Below are 24,791 nucleotides of genomic sequence, written 5' to 3' on the forward strand. Positions count from 1 at the left end.
TTTGTGGGGGAGAGAGAACAAGAATGACTGGGCAACTGGGTATAGCACTGACTGAAGGCCAGTCAGCTCTCAGATGGCTTCATGTGGCCCACCATAGTGGTCAGCTTATCACAGAATGGGTGGGGCATGCTGAAGTGTCTCTGGTATCTCAGATTGAAAGAAGGCTGAAAGGAATTTGGCATTCAGCAACATTCTCTCAGCAAAAAGGCACCCTCCCACTCATGATATCAGGGTTTGTTTGTTTTTGAATAGCTACTCATCCTTTGTTATGACTGCAGTGATTAACAGGGCCACAAAGGAATTTTATCCAGAGCTAATTGGCTGATAGGCCCTGCAGTTTTCACCTTCCCCATAGCAAAGAATATATGTACTGTGTGTGCCTGTCTGCAGTGTTAAGAAGAGCACAACCATTACAACTGGCTGCTGGCATTTAACCATTGGTTGGGAAACACAGTGCAGATTGTGCAGGGCAGGCATCTTAAGGAACTTTGGTGGGAGGGAACAAGGAGCAGGACAGCCAACCTCAAGGCTGATGCATTGGTCACACCAGTGGTGATGGCTAGTGATGTGTAGAAGTAACGGTGTCGACCACATCCAGCCTTAATACCAGCCTTTTGTTGGGGAAGGAGAAGACAACACTTGGGCTGTCAACTGTACCCACAATCCCCAGCTTATGCTGGGGATTGATTCTTTCCAGCCCATGTATTTACACTGTCTTCCTTTTTTCCCCTCCCCCCACTCCCATGGGCTAGTCCCCACCCCAGGCATAGTCATCATTACTGGCGCTGAGAGGGTCAGAGGTGTCTTTCCATAGATGCTGATAGCAGCTGTAGAGCTGACAAGAGCTACAAGCATTCAGAGACTTCGAGGCTTGTTCTCTGGCTGAAATATGCCTGAATGCATGTTGCTGGAATGCATATCTATGAGTGTACATGTATTAATTAAACCATGGAACAAAATATTGATATGTCAACTGATATTGAAAGGTTTGCCGTTTCAGAGCCACTTGTTCATTAATGATGGAAAGCACTCTAGAAAGTTGTAAAGAATTGCTGTTCCTTCAGAGACTCTAAGAGAGATGCCTCTTAAGAAAGATAATGAAATGTATTGTAAATTTTCCCTCCTGCTGAGCTCTGATATAAAAGCAGACTGTCGTGTTCTGTCTCCTGACAGATGGCTCAGGATTAGCATCAGAAGGAAAAATGCTCAGTAAGAAAGATTATTACCATGCACTCACAATTTTAAGCCATAGTATGTGCTACAAAATAAATTTTCATGAATCCGAGATTATTTTACTTGTACCAAAACGCATGGAACAGCTACACAAAACTTGTTTTTGGAATACTGAGCTATAAGCCATTCAGTACAATTATCGTATATTGTTTGTGTGGGAGGTAACATAAAATAACAATAGTGATGGAAAATGAACTTAAATTATTTCCTCTAGATTTGGGAGGACAGGGATCCCTTTATAATTGCTATCTTGTTCTTTCCACTATAGAATAATTCATACATTATTCTCAGTATTTAGGCCACATCCATGCATTGAAGAATTATGTCATGTATTTCCTTCATCTACCATCCAGATATGACCAGAGCAGCACTGGATCAAAACAAAACTAAGATGTTCTCATAGTTATGTAATGATTCACACAGACAGTCTAAAGCACAGCACAGAAAGCAGATCTGCAAGGGCTGGTCCAAGGTTTTTGGTGGGGTCTGAGCAGAGAATAGCGATGGACAGCCAATCTTCTGTGGCAGGCTCCCCCCAAAATTAAAGCACCCCTCCCCCAAGGGACTCACTTCTGGAGTCACAACATCCTTACTTACTGCCTCTTCAACTCATTCATAGCACTTTCCTATGCACATTTTCTTGACAGTAGACCACCCTGAACTCAGTGGGCCTTACTTCTTAGTGAACATGCAGAACACCCAGCAGCACACTCATTTTTCTGCCTGCCTGTATCCAGCCAGTCACCCAACTGGCAAGTTGCCTGCCCAGGCACCTGGCTTCTCACTCATTTTTCATAAGGTGGCAGAAGGAGATGAGGCATTGCTGAGCCCTACCCATGCACTGCCTCCCACCCCAACTCATCTGGCCCTTGCTTGCTCAGACAGTGATAGTAGGCAGCACATGGGGCAGAACTCAGTGGTACCTCCTCATATGCCACTACACTAGCAAATGAGCAAAGTGGAGACAGGTGATAGCAGTGGACCCAATGATGGGACATAAGTCTTGGCAGCTGCCCTGCTTTGATGGCTCCTGATGCCAACCCTGAGAACTATGTTAGACCCTGGCCAAAGAAACTGGAGGTATCTCTGCTTTCAGTTTCCTTTTGAGCTTGTGCCAAAATATAGCAAGGAGATTTTGTTGCATTATTATGGTCTGAAGTTTTCCCTACATAACTGTGTACAGCTATCAGAGGCGTAGCAAGGGGGGAAAGTGCCCAGTGTACCGATGCGCCCTCTGCCCCCACCCTGCCCTGGAACACCCCCGTCCTGCCCAGGAACACCCTGCCACACCCCCACAGGGGTGCCTGCCCGGTGCATTGTGCCCCCCTCCCGCGCCCTTGGAGCTACGCCTCTGATCGCTATTATTTTATTCTTTTTTAATTTTTTATTGTATCATTTGAATATTCCATTTTATATCAATACTCTTCTTCATTTGTTTTCAAACAATACATTTTCCCCTTTTTCCCCTCCCTCCTGTATTTTCTTCATAGTTTTATCAAACAAACAGCAGTAAGTTCATTCTTTGTAATTTCTTCTCCCATATCTCCTCATTGACTCCAGCTATTATTTTATTCTAGCAACTGGAAATAGATTTAGAAGAGAAATATGACTACCTCATATATCGCCGTAGAAACATAGTACAGTGCTACCACTGACATGATATGGATGGGGCATGATCCAGGTTAGGTTGTGTTGAATTAATGTGAAGCCATATAGCGGAAGGCCATGTAAAGCTCATCATGTCTGACTGAGAATGGGAACTGATCCCTTCCCATACTCCTTCTTTGTGTGTGGAATTATTTATAGTGGGAAAAGCATGGAGAAGGGCTTTAGTCACCCCTCCAGTCCATTCATGCCACACTTTAAACTCCTCATCTTACTTTGAGCTATCTATCTGACTCCCGTACCCAAGTCTGTTGCTGTGTCATCAAGTTTAGCTCTTAGGGTGATGTCATGAGTACTTTGTATCAGATATGTAATGGGAATTTTGTGCCTCCAAGATGCACACTGGCCAGGGAGGCCAGAACTCCTGCTTTTGGAAGGGGACAAATGGCTGAGGAAATTGGGGAGGGTATCATTCAATGGTATGACATCACTTCTGGCATGACTCAGAAGTGATATCACAGTGAGCAACACAGCTTGCACTGGAAGTGATATCACCACTTCTCCAGTGAAATAGCCAGCAAACCCCCACACCAGGTAGGCCTTCTGCTGGTTGCCAACCTTTGGACTGGGATCCTAACACTGGCACATTTATGCTCTCAGCCATGGCATACAGTAAAAAAGTAGCCTTTCACCCAAACCACTTTCACAATCTCAAACCACCCTGTAGAGCTGTATTAGCCTCATGAAGGAGTATGTCTAAAATAAGTTTTTCCCCCCAGAAATGAAGCCAAAGCACTGAATCCAGGTCAAACATGTAGTACTGCAATACTAAAGCCATGTCATATGTGCTTCGTGTGTCAGAATATACTCCATTTATACCTGTGGCCAGTTTGCCTGGTTGGAAATTCAGAAGCCATTGGTGAGTAGAACATGAGAAACTGACATTCTCCATGTCAGGACTTTTTGACAACAGCATTCGACACTGTAGATCAGAACTGGGAGAAGGTGGTTAATTTTTGCCACAAGTGGAGCTCCATGCTGACTGAAGATAGACAGCTATGAGACTATTTAGCTAGTACCAGTTTGGTACTAGCTAAGTAAGGCAATATGTTAAGGTGTCTAGAAGGAAATTTCTGACATAATTTCAGTCCCTGAAGATTCAAGATATATAGATTGGTGGGTTTGCATTCAGAACCCCACCATAAAGAAGTCCAAAATAAGTTATTTTTAACTAACCTTTCTCATAGCCATTTTATAAGGAGAAAAAGATCATCCCAGGCATGTTGTTTTGCAGCAGTGAGACCTAATTTTTGTTTGTGTGTGGTTAAATCATCCCCAATGCAAATGCAAAATGAACTTCTCATATCATTAGCAAAACCAGTATTAGTATAAAAGTTTGTTTTGCATTTCTGCGGACATGTACTGGTAAGTGAAAGTAGTATAGATCTTGATTTTACTGGCAGTAAAGCTCTAAGTAATGGTTTAATCAACATACAAGCAATGGCCACAACACTATTGATCATGACCAGCAAAAAAAAGTGTAATTACTATTAATCCAATGAGACTTCAGCAAATCCCAAGTGAAGCATTATTAACTTGATCCCTAGAGATGCTCAGAGGACCAGTTCCTTTGCAGTTTTTATTATTCTTGCAAGCTTTGGAGAGTCAGGGATAGGATTTTAATTCTATATTGGGTACAGCTCAAGATTGTCACTTTCTTTTTTTACTAGTATGTTGTTTGTGATGGTAAGATTTTATTTTTCTGTTTTGTTCAAAATAACATGACACATTTTTAAATTATTTTATTAAGACTGTTGTGGGTTTTCTGGACTGTGTGGCCATGGTTAAAATACAGGATATTTAAATGGTTGTCAGTGTATTCCTAAGTGGAGTTAGAGCTTCCTAAGCCCAATGACTGAAATGGATTTCCCATGGTACAATTCTGCTTAGGGACAGGACACAGGAGTACAGGACACAGGAGGAGGGGCAAAATTTAATCTGGTCAATGAAGTGTGAGTGTAACTGTTCAACATTGCTCCTTGGCCAATCAGGGAAGGTTTTTATTCCCTGGGATTTTCAAACTCTGAGTCCTGGATCCTGATTGAATTTGGGTAACTTGCCACTTGCCTGCCTAGCTGGCCCAAAAGTATAAATTGCAGTTGTGCTGGTTCTTCACCACCTCATTCTGTGCGAGAACCAATCTTCACCCAACTTGGGTGATATTATCGGAAGAGTCTCCTGGAGATACCCTGAAATGTTGGTGCTGCTAGCTTAAAAAATGCTCCTCCTACAGGCTAAAAAAGGAAAAAATGCCAAAAAATGCTAAACCCCAATTTTTCAGTATATCCAAAATTGAGATTCATCTAATTTGGCTATACTGATAATTTTATAGCCAAATCAAGCTAAATCCAAATTTTCCTGAATTTTTTTTATATTTCTCAACCCTATAATAATCCCAGAAGGTAGAGGAGAGGTAATGATATTTCTCCTTGTATGTCCTTCATGTTTAACTACCTGATCCAAGTTCATGTTTACTTCATGTTTAACTACCAGGTGACTACCTGATCCAAGTTCATTATTGCATCACATTAGTTATTACTTTGATCCATCTTCAAAAAAAAGTGTGTGCACATAGAAGGTGAAATACATACAAATATGAAGACATCACTTTTTGTTGACGGTAACACATTTTCAGTGTTGCTTGTCGCTTCAGCAGTGCTGACAACTGCAGCTGAAACATCAAAATAACTTCCAGCTGTAACTGTCCTTGTGAGCACTGCTTCTTTGACTATTTTCTGGGCTTTAGTTTTTGGGGAATATCTCTGTAGCTTGTGTTGCGCCTTGTAACAGTAGAAACAGCCAACAAATGTAGAACTCTCCTATATTTTTGGCTGTCTCTATAAGTGGGTAGGAAGGGGAAATAAGGTTGGACATCTCACTTTTAAAAAGAGTCTTTCCTAGCACAGTAACAAGTTACCTATCACATTTACTTAAATGTTCTGTTCTGAGACCACAGAGAGATTTTCCTAAGCGGTACTTGGTAGTAATGAAAGTGCAGGAAAAATCACCTTTCTACAGAGAGCAATAGTGACAGTAGAAACAGAAAGTTACCTTTGCTGATGCACAGCTGTCTGCACAGCTGGATTCTGACCTACTTCTAAATCTCAAGGCCTTTTGCAGCAGAGATCATGCTTTTGCCGTATTTTATGATGCTATTCCTGGTTAATGACAAATCCCTAGTTTACTTTTCAACCTGGCCTGTTTTCAATTAGGGCACTTTTGAGGAGGAAGTAGGGCATACCCAAACCAAGAGTTGAACAAAACTCGCAGAAGAGAGACCATTTCATACTTGATAGAGCCTGTTTTTTAACATTAGGCTGTTTGATGACAATGCTGCCAATTTTTAACAGTTACAAGCCAGTCACAGTTTAGCTAAGCAATGGAACGGTCATATCTTACAGATTCAAATGTATTATATGGCAGCAGACACGAAATGCACCCTGTTATGCTACGGATGGGAGTATCCTAGCATCAGAATGGAGATGGGGCATCTGCCAGGGTCCACAGCTTCTGGCGGGGCCCAATGCCTCCAGCCCTCACCCACACACCTCCTCTGCTACCTGCCCACGTGCCCTTCCATCATCCCCTTGCTTGCAAGCACTCCTCCTGTGCTCCTACCTGCCCAGAATGCCTATCCCTCCCAGGGGTAAGTGTATGGATACTGTCAGACTGTCCCAGCAGCCACACTCCCACCTTATACATCTCTCAGTTTCACTGAGGAAAGAACAAGCAGATGGCTATGGGAGGGGTCATTAGCAGGCAAGGAGGGATACATAGGAAGGTTGGTGCGGACATGGCAGGAAAAGAGGACTGGGAGTGTGCTGGTGGTAGGCATTGGAGGGTAGGGAGTCTGATCACTCTGCCCATCAAACCTAGAACCAGCACTGGCTACTACCTGATTTTTAAAGCTCAGTGTCCAAGGAATACTAGCATGTAAGGGAGAAAGGTTCTTGTCACGCCATTGCTCTGGCATGCTACATTTTTATGTGCAGAAAGCTTTTTTCACACATAGAAACAAACCATCTCCCTTCTTTACGGTCTGAAGTGGTTATAGCAAGTAATAGCTTTGAATGTACAGACACTATTTTCATTACTCATTTAAACCCATCAGGACAAATCAGTCTGTTTCTTTTCATAGCCTAATCATCTTGAATAATTTAGGATCACTAATGGTCCTAAATTATGAGACAAAATTATGAACATAACAAACGGGCAATTGTGAAGTATCAAAATACGTTCCAGATATTTCATGAATGAACTCTGACACTCAAGCGCTACCAAGGCACTGGTTTTATGGAAATCATGGCACTTACCTGTAGCAGTTATTATGGAATTTGTTATAGGAAGACAGAGTAATCAGACCGCCCCATGCAGCAGATAAAGAGAAAAATATTTGAGTGGCAGCATCTTTCCACACCTACAACAGTTCAGGAAAGGAAATCAGCATTAACTTCAACTTTAGAAAGTTGAAACAAATCAATAACGGTCTAGACCAGGGGTCTGCAACCCGCGACTCCAGAGCCGCATGCAGTTCTTTCAGCCTTATACTGAGGCTCCGTGTGGCCTGGGGGTTGGAGGGCACCAAGGGCATGTCCTTCCAGCCTTCTGGAGCAGCGCTGGAAGGAAAAGTGAGTGGAGGGGCCGAACTGGAGGCAGCTCAGTGCATGAGGGTGCCACTTTTCAAGTCCCCTCCACTCACCTCTCCTTCCAGCGCTGCTCTGGAGGGCTGGAGGGACACGCCCATGCTGCCCTCCGATCCCTGGAGGGTGTGTCCCTCCAGAGCAGCCGCCATCCCCCTCTGCCATCCTTGCAGCCGCCATCCCCCCTCTGCCCCAAGGAGCAGGCAGCTGCCTGCTCCGTTGGGCAGAGGGGGTTTCCCTGCCCGGTGCCACTGCCTCCCACAGTGCGAGAGGCTGCGGCACCGGGCAGGCCACAGCTGCCATCCCCCCTCTGCCCCACAGAGTTGGGCAGAGGAGGTTTCCCTGCCCGACACCTACACCTCCCAGTACTGGAAGGAAAGGTGAGTGGAGGGGCCGAACCGGAGGAGCCGCCTCTCTGGCTCAGTAGATCTTTGGGGCCATGGAAAATGGTCCAAATGGCTCTTTGGGTGGTAAAGGTTGCCGACCCCTGGTCTAGACTATGATTCAATGGTACTCTCAAAGACCCTACACAAGCTGCTTAATTAATTTTACTGTATGATGTTATCAAAACAGAATATTATGGCCACTAATAATAGTGCATGCTGATGAATTATTATTATTATTATTATGAAGATCTAACTAACAAAGGAAGGAATGAGTAGGAAATATAAACACATTTCTGCATGCATCACAATGCTCAAGAATCCTAACGTTCAGACAAAAGAACAGTCAAGAGCAAAACTCTATTCCACTCAATAAAACTACCTTGATTGTTAAGCAATGGTTTCAGCATGTGACAATCTTGAAATGATAACCACATTCCCATAAAGGTTGCCTGTGTTAATGTTATTCATATTTCTGAAAATTGAGGTGTCTGATCAATTTGAGAACATCTTGCAGTACTGCCAGTGCTTAGACATGTTACAGTTAAGTGACACTTATCTGGAAAGTAATTAGCTTCACTCAAAGTTGAAGCATTTTTCTGTCCTTCACCAGGTACTGGAAAAAGGCTGCAGTGACCTCTGGGATATTTGCCTTTTTTTCCATTTCAAAAGTCACTTTTTAGGCTACCTATGAAAGCCTCACAGTAACCCATGTCAACAGTCTTGAGGTGGCAACTAGATTCGGTGATTTAGTAAACACAAATTATGAACCCCCCCCCCCAAAAAAGCTATATTGGCTTGAGGGGGGGCGGTCTTTTTCTGATAAAAAGGTGTATTCAATACAACAGAGGCAAAAATCCCCCCTCACACATACACCTCGATTTCCCAAGAACACATGGATTTAGGAGCCAGCAAAGGGCGGGGAGATACAGCAAGTTCATCATGGCATGGAGTTCTCTCCTCTGCCGGAGCTTGGAAAGCATCATTAGGGGCAGTTCTCTCCCTACCCCCGCCCCCCCCCCCGGCCACCATTTCCAAGCCCTGAAGAGGAGAAGAATTGAAAAAAATTCAGGTCTGAGTTGTTTTTAACCTGAAAATTTTCAGTAACAGCCAAATAAAGCTGGTTGATATTGGCTTTATCTGGCTTTATCAAACATTTCCAGTTTAAATATACCCAAACCCAAAATTTACCAATCATTTTTATCAGTGCTCATACCTAGTAGCAACCCAAGAGCAACACTAATTCCTCCCTGCAAAGATTTCCCCATTAATGGAGGGTGGTAACCTATGATTAATATCCATTGTAGTATGGTTTATGTGTGTCCCACTAATAAGGTCCCATGTAGATTTTTACAGGGGCAGAACAGAGGGATTTTTCATAGATTCTCTCCCCACAAGAGGTCCAAATACCCCCTGAAATGCAGCTTCTGAGAAACAGTAGACCACCTCCAGGAATAGCTTGGGATAATTAGAGGACTTCATGCGATGGGAAATATCCGTATCAATTCTTGCACCCACAGAAACCTTGGCAGGATTCAACCCAATGAGGAAACAAACAGAATTTTCACAATCAGAGGCAGTGTAACTGTGAGTATTAAATTTTGGGAATGAACCACCTTGTCTTATATGAGAATTGCCAAAACATCTGACTGTCTGCTATAAGACCCAAAATGTCAGCAAAGACAGATTCAGAAAGGTGTTCTAATTGGATTTGTACCTAATGGATGATCCTGTGACCTTCACAAACACAGCTCTCCATCATGAAAATATGTCATTTCCGTTCACATACAGCACTGATATGGAAACTTGACCCAGAGTCAACAAATGTGTGGCTATTGCAGGTTTTCCAGCCATATGGCTGTGGTCTGGTAGTTTTAGCTCCTAATATTTCTCTCATATCTATGGATGGCCTCTTCAGAGGCATGTCACAATAAGATGTGTTTCTCTCCAAGGCACAGTGTGGAGATCGCTCTTTGGCCATTTCTGCACAGCGGCAGGAAACAGCTCTCCACCGGCATAATTCATGCTGATGAACGCTCGTATGGTCTCGTTCGTATGGTCTCGTGCAGGCAGTGCCAAGGTTGCTGCGACCCACAGAGGCGGCTCCACCTAGAGACGCCTGCGGGTCATCCTGTTCACCTACCTCTCCACCCTGTGCAGCTCTGGATGGCTGGAGGGACCTGCTCACACTGCCCTCCAACCTCCGGGGGTTGGAGGGCAGCATGGGAGTGTCCCTCCAGTCATTCAGAGCTGGGCAGGGAGGAGAGATAAGTGAACAGGAAATCAGAGGGGCCAAAAGCGGCACCCTAACGCCAGTGCGCTTCACACCACACTGGCATAAAAACACCATTTTTGAAAAAACTCGCCCAGGGAGTTTCAAAAGTGGCGTTTTTGCACCAGTTGGGGGGCGAGCATGGCGCTGCTGCAATGCAGCAGCACCAGCTGTGTGAACAGTGTCCCAGGGATGGTGTTTTTACCGTCCCTAGGGTGCTGTTTTTTTGGCTGTGCAGAATCAGTCTTTGTTTTGTCCATTCCTGAGATGGGAGGGGGATGAGGTATATTTGCATGTGCCTGGGTGGGGTTCATTTGCACTTACATTTGTACATGTATGTCTGGGTGGTTTGGAGCCATTTGACTTGCAGCACCTTATCTAGGTGATTCAGTCCATCAGTGAGACTGACCTAGAATCTCCTAGATTGGATACTTCAACCAAATGAAAAGCAGAAAAGGTATGAAACTGAGCAAAAAATGCACAACTGAAGAACAACAGCCAGCCCCTCGCTCCCATGGGAAATGTATTTCTACTGTACAACAAAGGAATCATACACAGAATGGAAAAAATGATGGAAGGTAACAACCTTCAAACAGTCTTCAGACCTACCGTAAAATACAACACATGCTACAGTCAGCAAAGGAAAGAAAGATCCCTTTACCTCCGCAGGAGTCTGTCACATGCCATGCAGTGCAACTGTAGACAAGTATACATAGGGACAACAAAATGCAGCATTCTGAACAGAACAGCATAAAATAACATGAAAGGCACTGTGGACTTAAACCAACCTGAGAAATCAGACATAGCTGAACATGCTCTAATCCAAGCTGGACAAAAGGTATTATTTGATGACCCAGAAATTCTTGACAACTCTGACAGTTAATATATCAGACTACACAAGGAAGCCACTGAAATCCACAAACACCGAGACAGTTCCAACAAAACAGAAGAAAATCTGAGAATCAACAAAGCCTGGCTACTGGTACTAAAAAACCAAAACCAAGAACCTGGGGACATTTCAAACACCACTCAACAATCCACCAGATGCTACAAACTCCTTTCATTCCTCCACCCATTGCCTCACCTCACCACAGTTTCAGAGATGAGTCACACACATTCAAACCACCCAAACATACACATGCAAATACAAGTGTAAATGAACCTTGTATGGATACATGCAAATGCAACTCATCCCCCTCCCACAATGTACCATGGAGAGAAACACATCTTACTGTGATGTGCTGCTGAAGATGTCAGCTATAGATGCAAGCAAAACATTAGGAGCTAAAACTACCAGACTATGGCCACACCATCTAGAAAACCCACAACAGCCTGTTGATTCTGGCATGAAAGCTTTCAACAATACAACAACATATGTTTATAGCAATGTTGCAGCCCACCACTATCCCAACCAGGCTAGAGTTATCCACAAATCAAATGAAGAACAACATGCCATCAAGTTGTGATTGACTCATAGCGACTACATCCTCAGGATGTTGCAGGCAAGCAAAGGTGGTTGTCATTGCCTTTCTCCACATAGCAACCCCAGACTTCCATGGTGATGTCTCATCCAATTATTGACTGTGGCAAACTCTACCTAGCTTCCAATGTCTGACAAGCTCAGTCTAAGCTGGGCTATTTAGGTTACCATGCAAATAAAGTAACCTTCTTTAATCCCTTAAAGAAGAATGATATGAGCATGGCTTTTTTTAATGCTTTGCTATCAAGTTGTCATAGGGGACATTTTTACCTGTTTTTCTGATGCACGTATGAAATTCTAAAGCTATGAATGTAGCTAGGCAAGATTTTATTGCTGACACAACATTGTTCAGCACAACACAGCGAAGTTCCATGTGTTTTTTTTAATATACAGGAAATAATAAATCTGTGTATTATTCACCCTATTAGAGTGTTATAACTGGAATAATAAGCCCACCATAGCATCAATTAGTTTCTCCCATTTAGGTGTGATGAAGTACCAAATTCCAGCCCCAGCTCCTGGCAGGGTTACACCTCTGATTAGCAAGATGATGAGTACTACATAAGGGAATGTAGCTGTAAAGTACACCACCTAAAGAGATCACACAAAGAAAAAAAATTTACTCATTCAGCTTAGTTCTATAGGAAACATATTGTGTTTTCTGCAAAGCATCACAAACAGTGATACTGGCCCAGGGGAATGTGAGCCACCTACAGAGGATAAAATAAAAATTAATGTTGACATTTATACATACTCATAAGTTTATGTGAAGAAAAACAGTTCATACCTAAAAGAGAAAAGAAACACCACAGATGATACACAAAAATACACACACTTTCTACTACTTTATTTAACCATGAAATTAATTAACATGAATGTAGGTTAAATATTTGATACAAAACCATGTGTTCTAAAACCCACTCTGGAAATGCACTTACCACAATGGTTGCAGCTGTCCCTTCAGTGGCCACCACAATGGCAAGGGAACTCCATGATCTTCTGCTCATTGTGGTTTACATTGTGGTTAACAACTATACAGGAGAAACACCCTCCCAATGAGGTGGGTGTTGTCTGTATGGTTGCTAAAGAGATCTTAGGTTAAAGACAGACAATGCTTTTAAAATAAGAAAACTGAAATTGAAGATGGTATGATAAAGGTCTTGTATCTTGTGATGATAATGACTTTTCTTTCAGCCTACTGTCATTTAGGCTACCGTATATACTCGCGTATAAGCCAACCCGCATATAAGCCGAGGCACCCAATTCTACCTCAAAAAACTGGGACATTTTATTGACTCGCATATAAGCCGAGGGTGGGAAAGATTCATCAGGAGGCAGGGTGCTGAGCCGGCAAAGGAGCCACAGCTGGAGGAAAGGAGCGCCCCAGAAGTTTTTGGGAGGCTTTTTAAGAAGGGGCGAGGTGGCGTGCACGGGTCTGGGGAGAGGGAAAGTGGCTGAAAGCAGGAGAAAGGGAAGCTGAGAATGCCTCCTCCCCCTCACTATCTCACACTTTCTTTCTTGCAGGCTCAAAGTTTAGGCGTTGTTTCAGGGAAGCTGCTGGCTTTCTAAGCTCTAAGTCTGCAGGGAAGCTGCCTCTCCAGGCAGCCTGCGGAGAGCTTAGAAAGCCAGCAGCTTCCTTGAAACAACACCTTAAACTTTGAGCCTGCAAGAAAGAAAGCATGAGTTAGTGAGGGGGACGAGGCTTCGCCACTCATAGGTAAGTGCTGTGGCTCTGCACGGGTGGGAGCGGGTGACCCGCGTATAAGCCGAGGGGGGCATTTTTCAGCCTTAAAAAAGGCTGAAAATTTTGGCTTATACGTGAGTTTATACGGTGAATGGTTTTTGCACAGATTTGAAACAGAACAAAAAGCTGCAAAACCTATTTTAAAAAGGTGGTGGTGGAAATGAATGTAAACACAGACAGCCATGCCCCTGTTCATATACGACCTTCAACTCTTTGCAAAAAATCACAAATCTGTTCTAGCTTAGGCTAGAGACAGGCATCCTAAAGAGGCACAAGGCTGATGATTGATATACAGCTACGGTAATTCAAGAGCTGAATGTGTAAAAGAGTAGTTCTTCAATGGAATTATTAAAAAAGCTACCCTGTGGAAATAAAATAATTTCTCTCCATTGACTTGACTGATACTAAAAGAACGTTTTGATACACTCCAACTCTTTAGAGTGGCAGCCAACCATTTTCCTGCACTGTTGTCAGTGGGGCGAATGTTTTCTCTAAATTTGCTATTTATACTCGTGGATCCCCCAGAAAATTTCCACATGCACTAGAGTCCTACGGTAAGAGGAAATGTATAACAATTGCTAGCCATTTGTACTAGGTTAAACATGGCATATCCTGAACATTTTTTGCAAGCATTGTACAAGCCACTTCTAGGCATTATAAAATAAGGGAGGGAAGTGCCAGATATTGCGCAAGTGGAACTATGCTAAGTCTGTATACATTCACATTTGCACACTTCTACATTAAAGCTATATTTTATGTGATTTCCCTTTCTATTGATTTTTTGCAACACAGTAAAATGTTTATCATAAAAGCACAGGGAATATAAATTGCATGTCAAGAGAGACCCATTCACAAAACCTGTGGCAACTTACCAAATATTTATAGCAATGATTAAAAAGTTTGATTTCATTAACTTTTTTGCAGATACCATGCAAGCTGAAAGGTTCTCTGAAGTATCTGAGGCTATCTTGTTTCTTGGCAAGTCATTCACCATTTAGGAACTCAACACAATCTATCATTCCCAAGTAATGGCTATGGAAATCACTTACTTTTCCTGATGACTTGATTCCTTTAGCCAGGGAGGCATAAACAATCGCCCAAGCCAGAAAGAGGGTGAATACCAAAGGCCACCTGATTTCACCAGGATATTCGATTCCTGCAGAAATCTTCAATGCAAAGTACCTGAGAGTCAAAGTGCCAATATGAGTAGTTACAGCCTACCTTCTCCCACTGTATGCGTTTGCGCAAACTCCACGAGAATTTCAAGCCAAGGTCCATATTTTAATACTATACAACAATTACATTCAACAGAATATTTGCCATTGTCTCCAGAGAACTATGGACTGAATCAGCACTGCAAACGACAGTGAGGAAACTATAAACTGGATCAGGTGCTACAATTTGATTTCAGTGACCTGGACACCCCTGCCTTTGGCAACCTGTGTGTCTTTGAACTAGTCATTGTTTTCATCTCAGCTGCAGTTCCCCATCTGTAAAATGGGAGTAACAGTGGCCTATATCACAGGGTTGTTGTTTTAAGAACCAGTTTATAAAACCAGACAAATGCATTGATAAAGCAACTTACTAACAACCCTACTTCAGACTGCAAGCATTAATGCCACATTTGATATTGCTCCAAAGATAAAGCTGTCAGGGTTGTCAGCTAACTGGAGAACAAAACAGGCTTAATGAGATGTTAACAGACAATGATATTTCTCTTCATATCATGAAAAGCTTCATCTGGCTATTCCTACCCACTAATAACAAACAGAACAATTATCTTCCAGCCTGTTACCAACTCTAAACATGGCCTGCAAATGAAAGCCTCAGAAAGAAGACTAGACTACTGTTTCACACTACATTCCAGTCACAACTCCCAGAGCACCTGTGAAAAAGGCCCAAAAAAGTTTGTTTACTGGCTTGCCAGTGTTTGACACAATCTACCATTAGCCACCCCTGAAGAAAATGGTGAGTGTGATCCTGAAGTACCCATTCCCCAACTTTGGCAAAATCCAGTTATAACTTTTTTCCCCTTTGGCTTCACTCCCTCCTAAGGTTACAAGGGCTCCAAATGGCCATTGCTGGCTTTTTCTGTCAGTCTCCAGGTTTTAAAAAGGACCAGCAGCTATGAAAAGAGTTCTGTTTGCCACACCCACCCATACCAGTTTCCTTTTCCTTCTTTCAGCCCCTCACAGCATCGGCCCTTTCCGCATGGGCAAATTAAACTGGGATAAACCCGGTAAAAAACCCAGGTTGGGGGAGAACTTTGCATGGATCCCAATCTTAATGCAGATCCACTTCCCCCTCACACACACACACCTGGGTTTTTTTACAATCGCGTTATGTGCGATTCTTTTGTTTTAATACAGCTTGCAGCCATGTCAGAGTGAACAGCCGTGGTTGTGAGCCGCGTTAAAACAAGAGAATCGCACATAACGTGATTCTCAACAACCCGTTCCCCGGCTCCCATCTGCGGAGTCATGCAGGGGAAATGGGCCCAGGGGGTCGGTCCTGCCTGCGCTTCACAGGCAGGCAGGGGAATAAAAAAGGCAGGCAGGAAAGAAAAAACCACCTTTGTGTGATGGCAAGAACCCTGGTCACTATAACTCAACATCCCTATGAAGCAGTTAGATCTAGCTATGGATTTGCATTCCACCTTTTTTCCCAGGAGTTTCTTATCTGTCACCCTAAAAATGGCATGGTTTGTTCCTTCTGCATTTTACCTTCATGAGGCACAAGGTGAGTTAGTGCAAGCTGGGAGAGACTGCTTGGCCCAGTGTGAGCCAGTGAGCTTCAGGACTGATAAAGGATTTGAACCTGGCTCTCTGTGCTCAAAGAGCACTATTACACTACATTGATTCTGTACTGTATTCTACATTGATTGTTATGACTCCATAAGCCTATTATGACAGGATGGCATCACATTTAAGTACTGAGAATTGACACTGAAGGATGACTCTATGGGGTCTGTATCAAGGCTCACAGTTCACATTGAAACCACCAGGACTACTGAAATGCCAAAGGATCTGCTATATTTCTCAGGCAGCCAGATCTTCACACATGTTCAAGTGGTCATCACATTACACCTGTCTGTGTGTCCTCTGCTATCATCTTATTAGTGAAGTTCCAATGTTTGAAGGACAAGTGGCATAGATACTCAACCATAATTACTGTGGGTAAAGTATTTGCAAAAAAATGTAATGACTGTTTTCTGTTCAGTGACTAATTACATGTGTTTTCAAACGGTTAACTGTACACTTTTAAAAATATCTTACTTGAAGTACTCTTCACTGCCACTGACAAAAGTTTTGTTGACACGGCTGGTGTAGTTTACCATTGTCAAGTTTGGATAGGCACTCATACAGAAAGTAGAGTTCTTTATTTGTATTTTGGGGTGGTCACCAATGATGCAGGAATCTGGCAAGATACAATTGAAAACAATAAGCAACAGGCTAAAAAATTCCTAATACTCTTGAGACATAAAATGCATCCCCTAAGCATCCCCTTATCTCCCCTAAGCTTCATTAGCATATTTCATTGAAGGATATAATAAAACTTAACACATATCAAGTGTTAATCTGAGACACACAACCTTCTGGTAAAATTAATAGCACAAGATTTTATTTCTACTGAAGAAAATTATTTGACTTGGAATATTGTGTGTTTCTAAGTCATAATTTCATCTAAACTTGAGGGCAATTAATTTTACAACTCAGCTAAAGCAACACAACTGGATTTAAAGTGGTAAGCAACCCAACTTTTTTCAAGTGCCTTTTTTGCACAACTTCATTATAATTAGCAGTCCACAGGCTCTGCCACTCCAGTTTTTTGTTCTTGCCTTCACAGTGGTATATGGCAATCCTTGGGAGCTACCTCCACATTCTGCACTGGAGTATCAGAAGCTCACAGTGCTGCTACTGAAGTGAAGGAGCAGAAAAAGAACAATCTTTAGAAGGGACTGGGATAGTACACAAAAGGCTACGTGTTGACATGATCATCATTGGGACCCACAAAATGGACTGACAATGAGACAATTTCTCCTTGGTTTTAGAGGCAAGTAGATTGAGCCATAAAGTGCTGCTGTGCAAACCTCTGCTTTTCACTCAAAAGTTACAGTCTTTTTGTGGTGCAGAACTGCAGATTCATCTTTTAGAATTTGTCATTCCACAACTGACTGTTTTATACATATACAACTTGCACACTCAAGATCTCTGAGGGGAAGAAAAATGTTGCTTGTTCAAGATATCCCACTCTCATCCAGAAACTGGTTGCTGAAGAGACTAATAAATCACTGAAAACATTTAAACATCAGAGATAATCATAACATATCACTTTCCAACCAAAAAAATCAAACTATAAAACAGTTAGAAACAATAGAACCCACTGTAAGAAACATTAAAATTAACACAGACATTAAAATTAACTAGTCAGAAAAATTAAAAAGTAAAGCAGCAGAGTTTAAAAAATGATCAGTGGGCAACTAAGACTAAATTCTGGGTTTTCAGAGGAAGCTAAAAAAGGACATTACCTAAAAGTCTGTAAGAATAGATAAGTCTTCACCTGATACCAGAAGGCTAATAAAGTGGGAGCTATGTTAGTATTCAGGGAAAAAGCATTCCAAAGCTGGGGTCTTACCCATGAAAGGCCTTCTGCCTTATTTCCAGGAAAGGAAGAGGCTAGAACAGGATTTCAGCTAACTGTCTCAACAGACAGGCAGAAATTCATGAAAAAAGATGATCTTTTAGGTACCCTGGGAAAGAGCTTTAAAGCAGAGGCATCTGGGGGGAAATGGTGCCTGGAGACATCCATTCTCTGGGCACTATGCCAGGGGTGGGGTACCCCCTGTCTCTAGGCAAATACGCTACTGTTTTAAAGGCAGCAAAAATAGTAAATTTACCAAATTCACACATTCATTCTATACATTTTGGTGACAAGACTTTTATCTACTGCATCTAAGATTGCCAACAACCTGCAGAAAAAATATCCTACCCTTAACATCAGCCTTGTCTGCACAAACTAGATAAAACATTTTGAGGCAGAAAATAAAACTTTTTTCCATAGAGTTCCACTTGGTTTTTAGCCCAAAATGTTTTATTTCCTGCTTGAAAACATTTTATTTGCATACTATTCCCTAGCGATTCTTTAAAAAAAAATTTTGAAAACATTTTCACTTGCTGTGTGATCTCTTTAAAACACTGTGTCTCCATAGTCTTCCTCGGTGGTGACATTCCCTGAGCTTGCACTGGACATTTCATGCTGTATTTGTCAGTTTTTTTAAAAAAAATTCGGGGGGGGGGTCTTGTTTACATAGTCATGGTTCCTAGAGAATTGCAGCACAAGGTTTTGAAACTTTGTAGCTAGAAATCTAAAAAGTTTTTTTTAAGAATGACTACAAAATGACCAGGAAGCATTTTCAAGGAGGTGAGGGTGGACAAATGGAGTTTTTTGGGGGAAAAAAATAAACTTTGCAAAACTTCTCAGGGGCTCATGAGAAAAGGATCAGTAGCTTACTGGTTTATTATTTACCAGATGATGTTATTTACCACTGTGCTGTGAAAACTTCAGCTGCTCGTTTCCTCACATTAAGCCTCTCTTAAAGGAGCAAGGTTATGGATGACACTAGCTGAATCTATTCACCAGTTAGATTTTTCCTTAGCCAAGCTGGCTACAGTGATCTATGCTTTGGTCACCTCATGGTTAGATTACTATAATACACTGTACACAAGGCAGTTCTTGAAGACAACCCAGAAACTACAGCTGGTTCAGCATGTGGCAACGCAGTTATTTGGGGGGTTAGCCAACAACTACATTTGCTGCCAGTTGGTTGCCAAGTCCAATTCAAGATGCTATTTATGAGGTTTAAAGCCCACTTGCCATCAGCCAGAACCCATGTCTTTTCCATTGTACCTTCTGTTTTGTGGAATGAGCTCTCTGAGGAGCTGAGGAGATTGTCATTAGAAATCTTGAAGGGGTACTCCAAGATTGTTCTATTTCCCAGGGCTTTTAATAGGGTATCAACTGCAGATAACTTTTTGGAAGGAAGGAGTAGGGTAGCTTGGGTTTTCTTCAGTTAATTTTAAATTGTAATGTTTTAATGGTGACATGTAAGCCACCTTGAAAACATCTTAATAAATAATTAAATGTTAAAGCAATCTCAAAGTTAAAATTGCACACAGAACAGTTTATGAAATAAGATTCACACTGGACGTTATTCTACAAGTAACTAGTGCAATTCAATCTTAAAAACCAGAGCACAGGCTTTCAGACACCGAAGCGGAGCGAATTCAATCCAGTTTCCTATACAATATTTTTGAAACCCCCTGCTCAGTACCCTACGCAGCCCTGTGTTTGGAAGCTGGCCAGCACTTCATGGAAACCAAAGCCTGGTGTCGCACCTTCAGGTTCTGGCTACGCATATGTTTTTTCCAATGGTCAGCCCAGCTTTACCTCCAACATGCTCACCTACCTTTATTTAACGGAGTGGTGGGCTCATATAAATACCAAATTGCAAGATCTGACGCTGTCATTGGATGCTTTATTACTTATGACTGCCAACGAGATATACCGGCTTATAAAGCAAAGACTCCTTGAACAGGAGTCTCAAAAACTGATGACACAAGCAAATAAAGTCTGTTCCCCAATTCACCTGAATATCTTGCCTCATTTCTCCATCCCACCCAACTATTTACATCTTCTGTACGATCCTAACTTGAGACGTGCTGTCACTCTGGCCAGATGCAATGTTCTTCCCTCTATTAGACTATATAATAGAGAGTGCCATCTTTTATCTACTGACAGAACTTGCAGCTGTAATCTTGGCTTCGAGGAAACTGTTCACCATGTTCTCCATCACTGTCCCCTATATGAATCTGAGCGGGAAAAACTACTAAACCCTCTTATGGCTGGATTAGGCAACACTGTAGATGTTGCCAAAACTCTGTTCCTGCTAGACAGCAATTCAACTGCCATTCTTGAACCAGCTGCCAGATTTCTGTGCGCTGTCATTACCGAAAGTTCCCAAATGTTTATTAGACACAATTTTAACTCAATGGCTTAATATTTTAGCTTTTATACGCTGTACGTCCAAATAGATTTTAAATTAACTTAACTTTTAGTGTATAACTGATATGCCCTGGTTCAACATCTACATGAAACTGCTGGGTGAGATCATCAGGGGATGATCATCAGGGGATTTGTTGTCAAGTGTTATCAATATGCTGGTAACATCTAGCTCTAGCTATCTATTTCATCAGAGTTAGGAGAGGAGCTCTATGTGCTAGACAACTGGCTGGAAGCAGTTATGGGCTAGATGAGGACCAACAAACTGAGGTTTAATACAGAGATTCTCTGGGTTCTGGGTTCCCAAGTCACAAGACCAAGGCTCACTTGGTTTCAAATGGGATTGAATTGCTGCAGAAGGATCAGGTGCAAGATCTGGGGGATGCTCCTGGATTCATGACTGTCCTTTGAGCTTCAGGTGATAGTGATGGTCAGGAGGGCCCTCCAGAAGCTTCATCTGTTTTGCCAGCTCTGCCCATTTTTGGACAAAGGGGACCTGGCCACAGTGTAGTGATTGGACTACTGTAACATGCTCTTTATGGAGCTGCCCTTGAAGACAGTCTGCAGCTGTTAGCCAGCACATCTCACATCAGTCAGATGCATATCACATCAGTCCTTAAGGAACTGCACTAGATCCCAATTTGCACCCAGGCCCAATTCAAAGTTTTGACATTGAAGTACAAAGTCCTAAATGGCTTGGACCCTGCCTACCTGAAGTAGCACCTGCACCCATATGTGCCTGCCCAGGCACTGAGGTCACATGGGGAGGCACTCTTTGTAGTGCCTTTCCTTATCAGAAGATGGGAGGCAGGAGTACACAAGAGGGTTTTTTCTGTGATTGCCCCCAGGCTCTGGAATGGTCTCCCCTTGAAGATTCACCATGCACCTACCCTTTATGGGTTTAGGTGCATGGCAAATACCTTCCTTTTGTTCTTTAGCTGGTTGTTGGCCTTTCATTGCAATTCAAGCCTAACCCAGAGGCCTAAAACATTGTCATGTATCATCATAGTATTCTTGTGGATCTCAGCAGGGTTGCCTTCTGAATCTTACAGATGTTGAATTTGTCAATTTGAAGATGTTTCAAGTTCTGCCCTAGTGTTTTCGGAATGATGCCCAGGGTGTTGATTACCACTGGGATGACCTCAGCTGGTTAATGCCATAATTGCTGAAGCTTGATTTTCAAATTGTGGTATTAAGTGACCTTATCATGTTCTTTTTCATCGACCTTGCTATCACCAGGTATTGCTAGGTTGACAATAGTCACTCTCTTGTCCTTGATCACTGTGATGTCTGGTGTATTATGAGCCAACACCTTGTGTGTTTGGATTCAAAAGTCCCATAAGATATTGATCTTCTTATTTTCCATGACTTTCTCTGGGCAATGTTCCCACCAGTTTTTGGCTGTCCTAATGTTGTAATTCCTGCATAAATTCCAGTGGATTTGAGTTGTGCCTCTGTACTCAGTCTTGGTGATCTGTTTGCAACAGCTGAGTACATGATCTACAGTTTTGATGATGATGATGATGATGATGATGATGATGATGATGATGATGATGATGATGATGATGATGATGATGATGATGATGATGATTATGATGATGATGATGATGATGTCAAAACCTTCTTTTGTAGGATCACTAAATCCATCTCCAAATGTTTATCAATGGAACATAGTAAATCGTCAGTTTCAGTGCAATCCTAAGAGAGATATTTGTGCTGTGGTCTGGGATGGCCCAGCCACAGCACAGTCATGTCTCCTCCAAAGGGACTTGCTGCACTGCAGGTGTCAAGTTGACAAGGATGCTCCCCAAACTCTCATGGAAGAGAGTTCCATAGGTTGCACCTATGTTTTTGCCAGCATAAGTCTACATCAGTAAATGGGGGTGTTCCCAGGCTGAAAGGGTCCAGGAAGCTAACAAAAGTTAGTCCCACCCCTGAGAAAAATCCCTTTGGTGCCGAGGCGCTGGAGGAGCACTAGTGCTGCAGCAATACTGGTGCCAGAGTGTCATGCTACCATGTAGCTCTCCAATATCTATGCAAGTGCTTCTGCGCAGACATAAATGTCCCTTATACCAGTGCAATGTCCCTTATACCTTATACCAGTGACTGTTACACCAGTACTGGGGTCATGCCACCTCCTGAGGGGTTTCTCCCCCCTTGGGATTTCACTGTTCCTAACTCACTTCCATACTCTTGGAAACTATAACTTTTGTATCCTTAATACTGGTGCAATTTTGTAATAAAGAAAGTACGTATAAATACTGATTGTTTATCAGATTCTAAGGAAAACAAAATTTTATTTCATTGCTGTGAGAGGGCCACTTCATACATTTCTGTTTTATTAAGTTCATTAGCAACCGCTATTGTAACTCTATCTAGCCTTCTACCCAGAAAGATATGCAGATATCATTTTAAAAGATGCTATAGCACAAATCAGCCAGCAGAGAGGGCAGCAGTATGCTGGTTTTTTGCCTTCCTACTTTTGCACACTCTGGTTTTGCCTGAATAGTATCTGCACAGAACAGGCTGTAGGCTGTTCTGTAATGGCAATGTAAAGGAATATAGCTCGTATATAAATAGTTCATTTAAATAGAGTATTTTTATATTCATGCTAGTTTTAAGGCACTAAGTAGACTTAATGCATTGACATAAATAAGCATGCCTGATTTTGTGCTGGGATGCAGCCTGTGCATCTAAGAGAAGAACTTGGATTTAATGTAAACAGGACGACCCCAACATTTGTTGTTGTTGTTGTTGTTTAGAAGACTTCCTTCCACATTTTGGGTCTGAGTTTTCAATGCAGTTGAATAAAAGGCATTCACTTTTCTACAACTGAGCATACATCCCTTACAAAAGCCTAAATTCTGTTTTTGGAGAAAAAAGTTTCAATGAAGTGAGACCATATTGCTAGTATATTATCTTCAGATTTTGTTTTGATTTCTTAATTCTATAAGACGCTGGGATAAAGACTGCACACACAATATCATATTTACATTCAGAAAGCAGTCAAAATTCTTTTACAATAACATCCCTTGAAGATATAACTGTAAGGAAGCATTACTGAATAGTTCCTTGATTTTAAAAAAATCAGACATCTGGCTAACGAGATTGTATAAGGAAATTGAAAGTTCTAAAATCTGCACTAGAATAGAGCATGTTCAACAGTACAATGTGGATTTGCCATGTTTATATTAGACATAGCATGGCATGTGAGAGATCACAGGATGGCACACGTAAGGTCACTTTTGCTGCACTGCAGCAAGATTTTTACACCTTATCTTTCCAGAGCTGTGGATTTCCTTGCACTAGGCCCTTCAGATCAGCAGAGGGCGCCAATGTACCCCAAAGTCCAAAGCTTTGCAGCAAAGGACAATCTTCCCATGCAGTGCCATTCATCAAATCTTGAAAGATAGGCAGAAAAATAATGACTACACTAAACTGGAAGGTGCTAGCATGAAATTACATTTACATGGGAAATTAATAATAAATAAAATCATTCTTTCAGAACAAAGAGCAGGAAAAGATGAGCCTATTGTGCTTATTTTATACCAAAAACAATGAACAAATCATGCTACCCTTCAGGTAGCTATGATGACTAAAGAAGATCAAAACATTCATATGGGTACAATTCCAAGTTTCCACAGAAGTAAATAAGCATTTTTGGCTAAAGTGTACAACAGAATACAGAACTGAGACATCAACAGATTTAACTGGCACCGGTTTTAGGTTCTGCTATTGTTTGAATGCTCCTGCAGTACATATGCAGGAATCTAGAATCTAGACATAGCCTGTCAAAAATCATATAACATGCTGTTCCTTATGAGCACCATTTGAAACACTGACTGGACACAATATAGTTGTGTCTTTGTCCAGAGATCAACATGACCCTACTTGGTGCATCTAGATACACCCCAAATTAGTGAATTTTGAGGCACTCATGATTTTGGGGTGTTGTGTGGTTTCCAGACTGCATGGCCGTGTTCTAGAAGCATTTTCTCCTGACATTTCACCTGCATCTGTGGCTGGCATTTTCAGAGGACCCTCTGAAGATGCCAGCCAAAGATGTAGGCGAAACATTAGGATAAAATGCTACTAGAACATGGCCATACAGCCCGGAAATCACACCACACCCCAGTGACTCCAGCCATGAAAGCCTTTGACAATACACTCATGACTTTGTTTTTTTACCTAGGAAAAGCTAAGCTGAAGTTTTGGAATTCACCAATAAAGTACAACAGGCAATAATTTCTGGAGGCTACTCAAAGTCTGCTTCATACTTTTGGAGTTTTTGGGTAGCCTCATAGTGGAGTCAGTG

At 42.1% G+C, this 24,791-nt stretch overlaps 1 protein-coding gene across 2 annotated transcripts in view; it reads right to left on the reverse strand.

The window, feature by feature from the left end:
- The window catches only part of SLC6A5 (solute carrier family 6 member 5), an 84,548-nt gene that overhangs the window by 45,050 nt on the left and 14,707 nt on the right, over nucleotides 1-24,791 (reverse strand). Inside the window, exons 6-9 of one of the 2 annotated variants that reach the window (XM_048484103.1) lie at nucleotides 16,693-16,834; nucleotides 14,467-14,599; nucleotides 12,130-12,264; nucleotides 7,212-7,315 (exon numbers count right to left, since the gene is read on the reverse strand). In XM_048484103.1, coding sequence (XP_048340060.1) covers nucleotides 7,212-7,315; nucleotides 12,130-12,264; nucleotides 14,467-14,599; nucleotides 16,693-16,834 — 514 coding nt within the window. The remainder of the gene's footprint in view (nucleotides 1-7,211; nucleotides 7,316-12,129; nucleotides 12,265-14,466; nucleotides 14,600-16,692; nucleotides 16,835-24,791) is intronic. The other variant, XM_048484104.1, reaches the window with a different exon arrangement.

This window comes from Sphaerodactylus townsendi, linkage group LG02, assembly GCF_021028975.2.
Source record: "Sphaerodactylus townsendi isolate TG3544 linkage group LG02, MPM_Stown_v2.3, whole genome shotgun sequence".
NCBI lineage: Eukaryota > Metazoa > Chordata > Lepidosauria > Squamata > Sphaerodactylidae > Sphaerodactylus > Sphaerodactylus townsendi.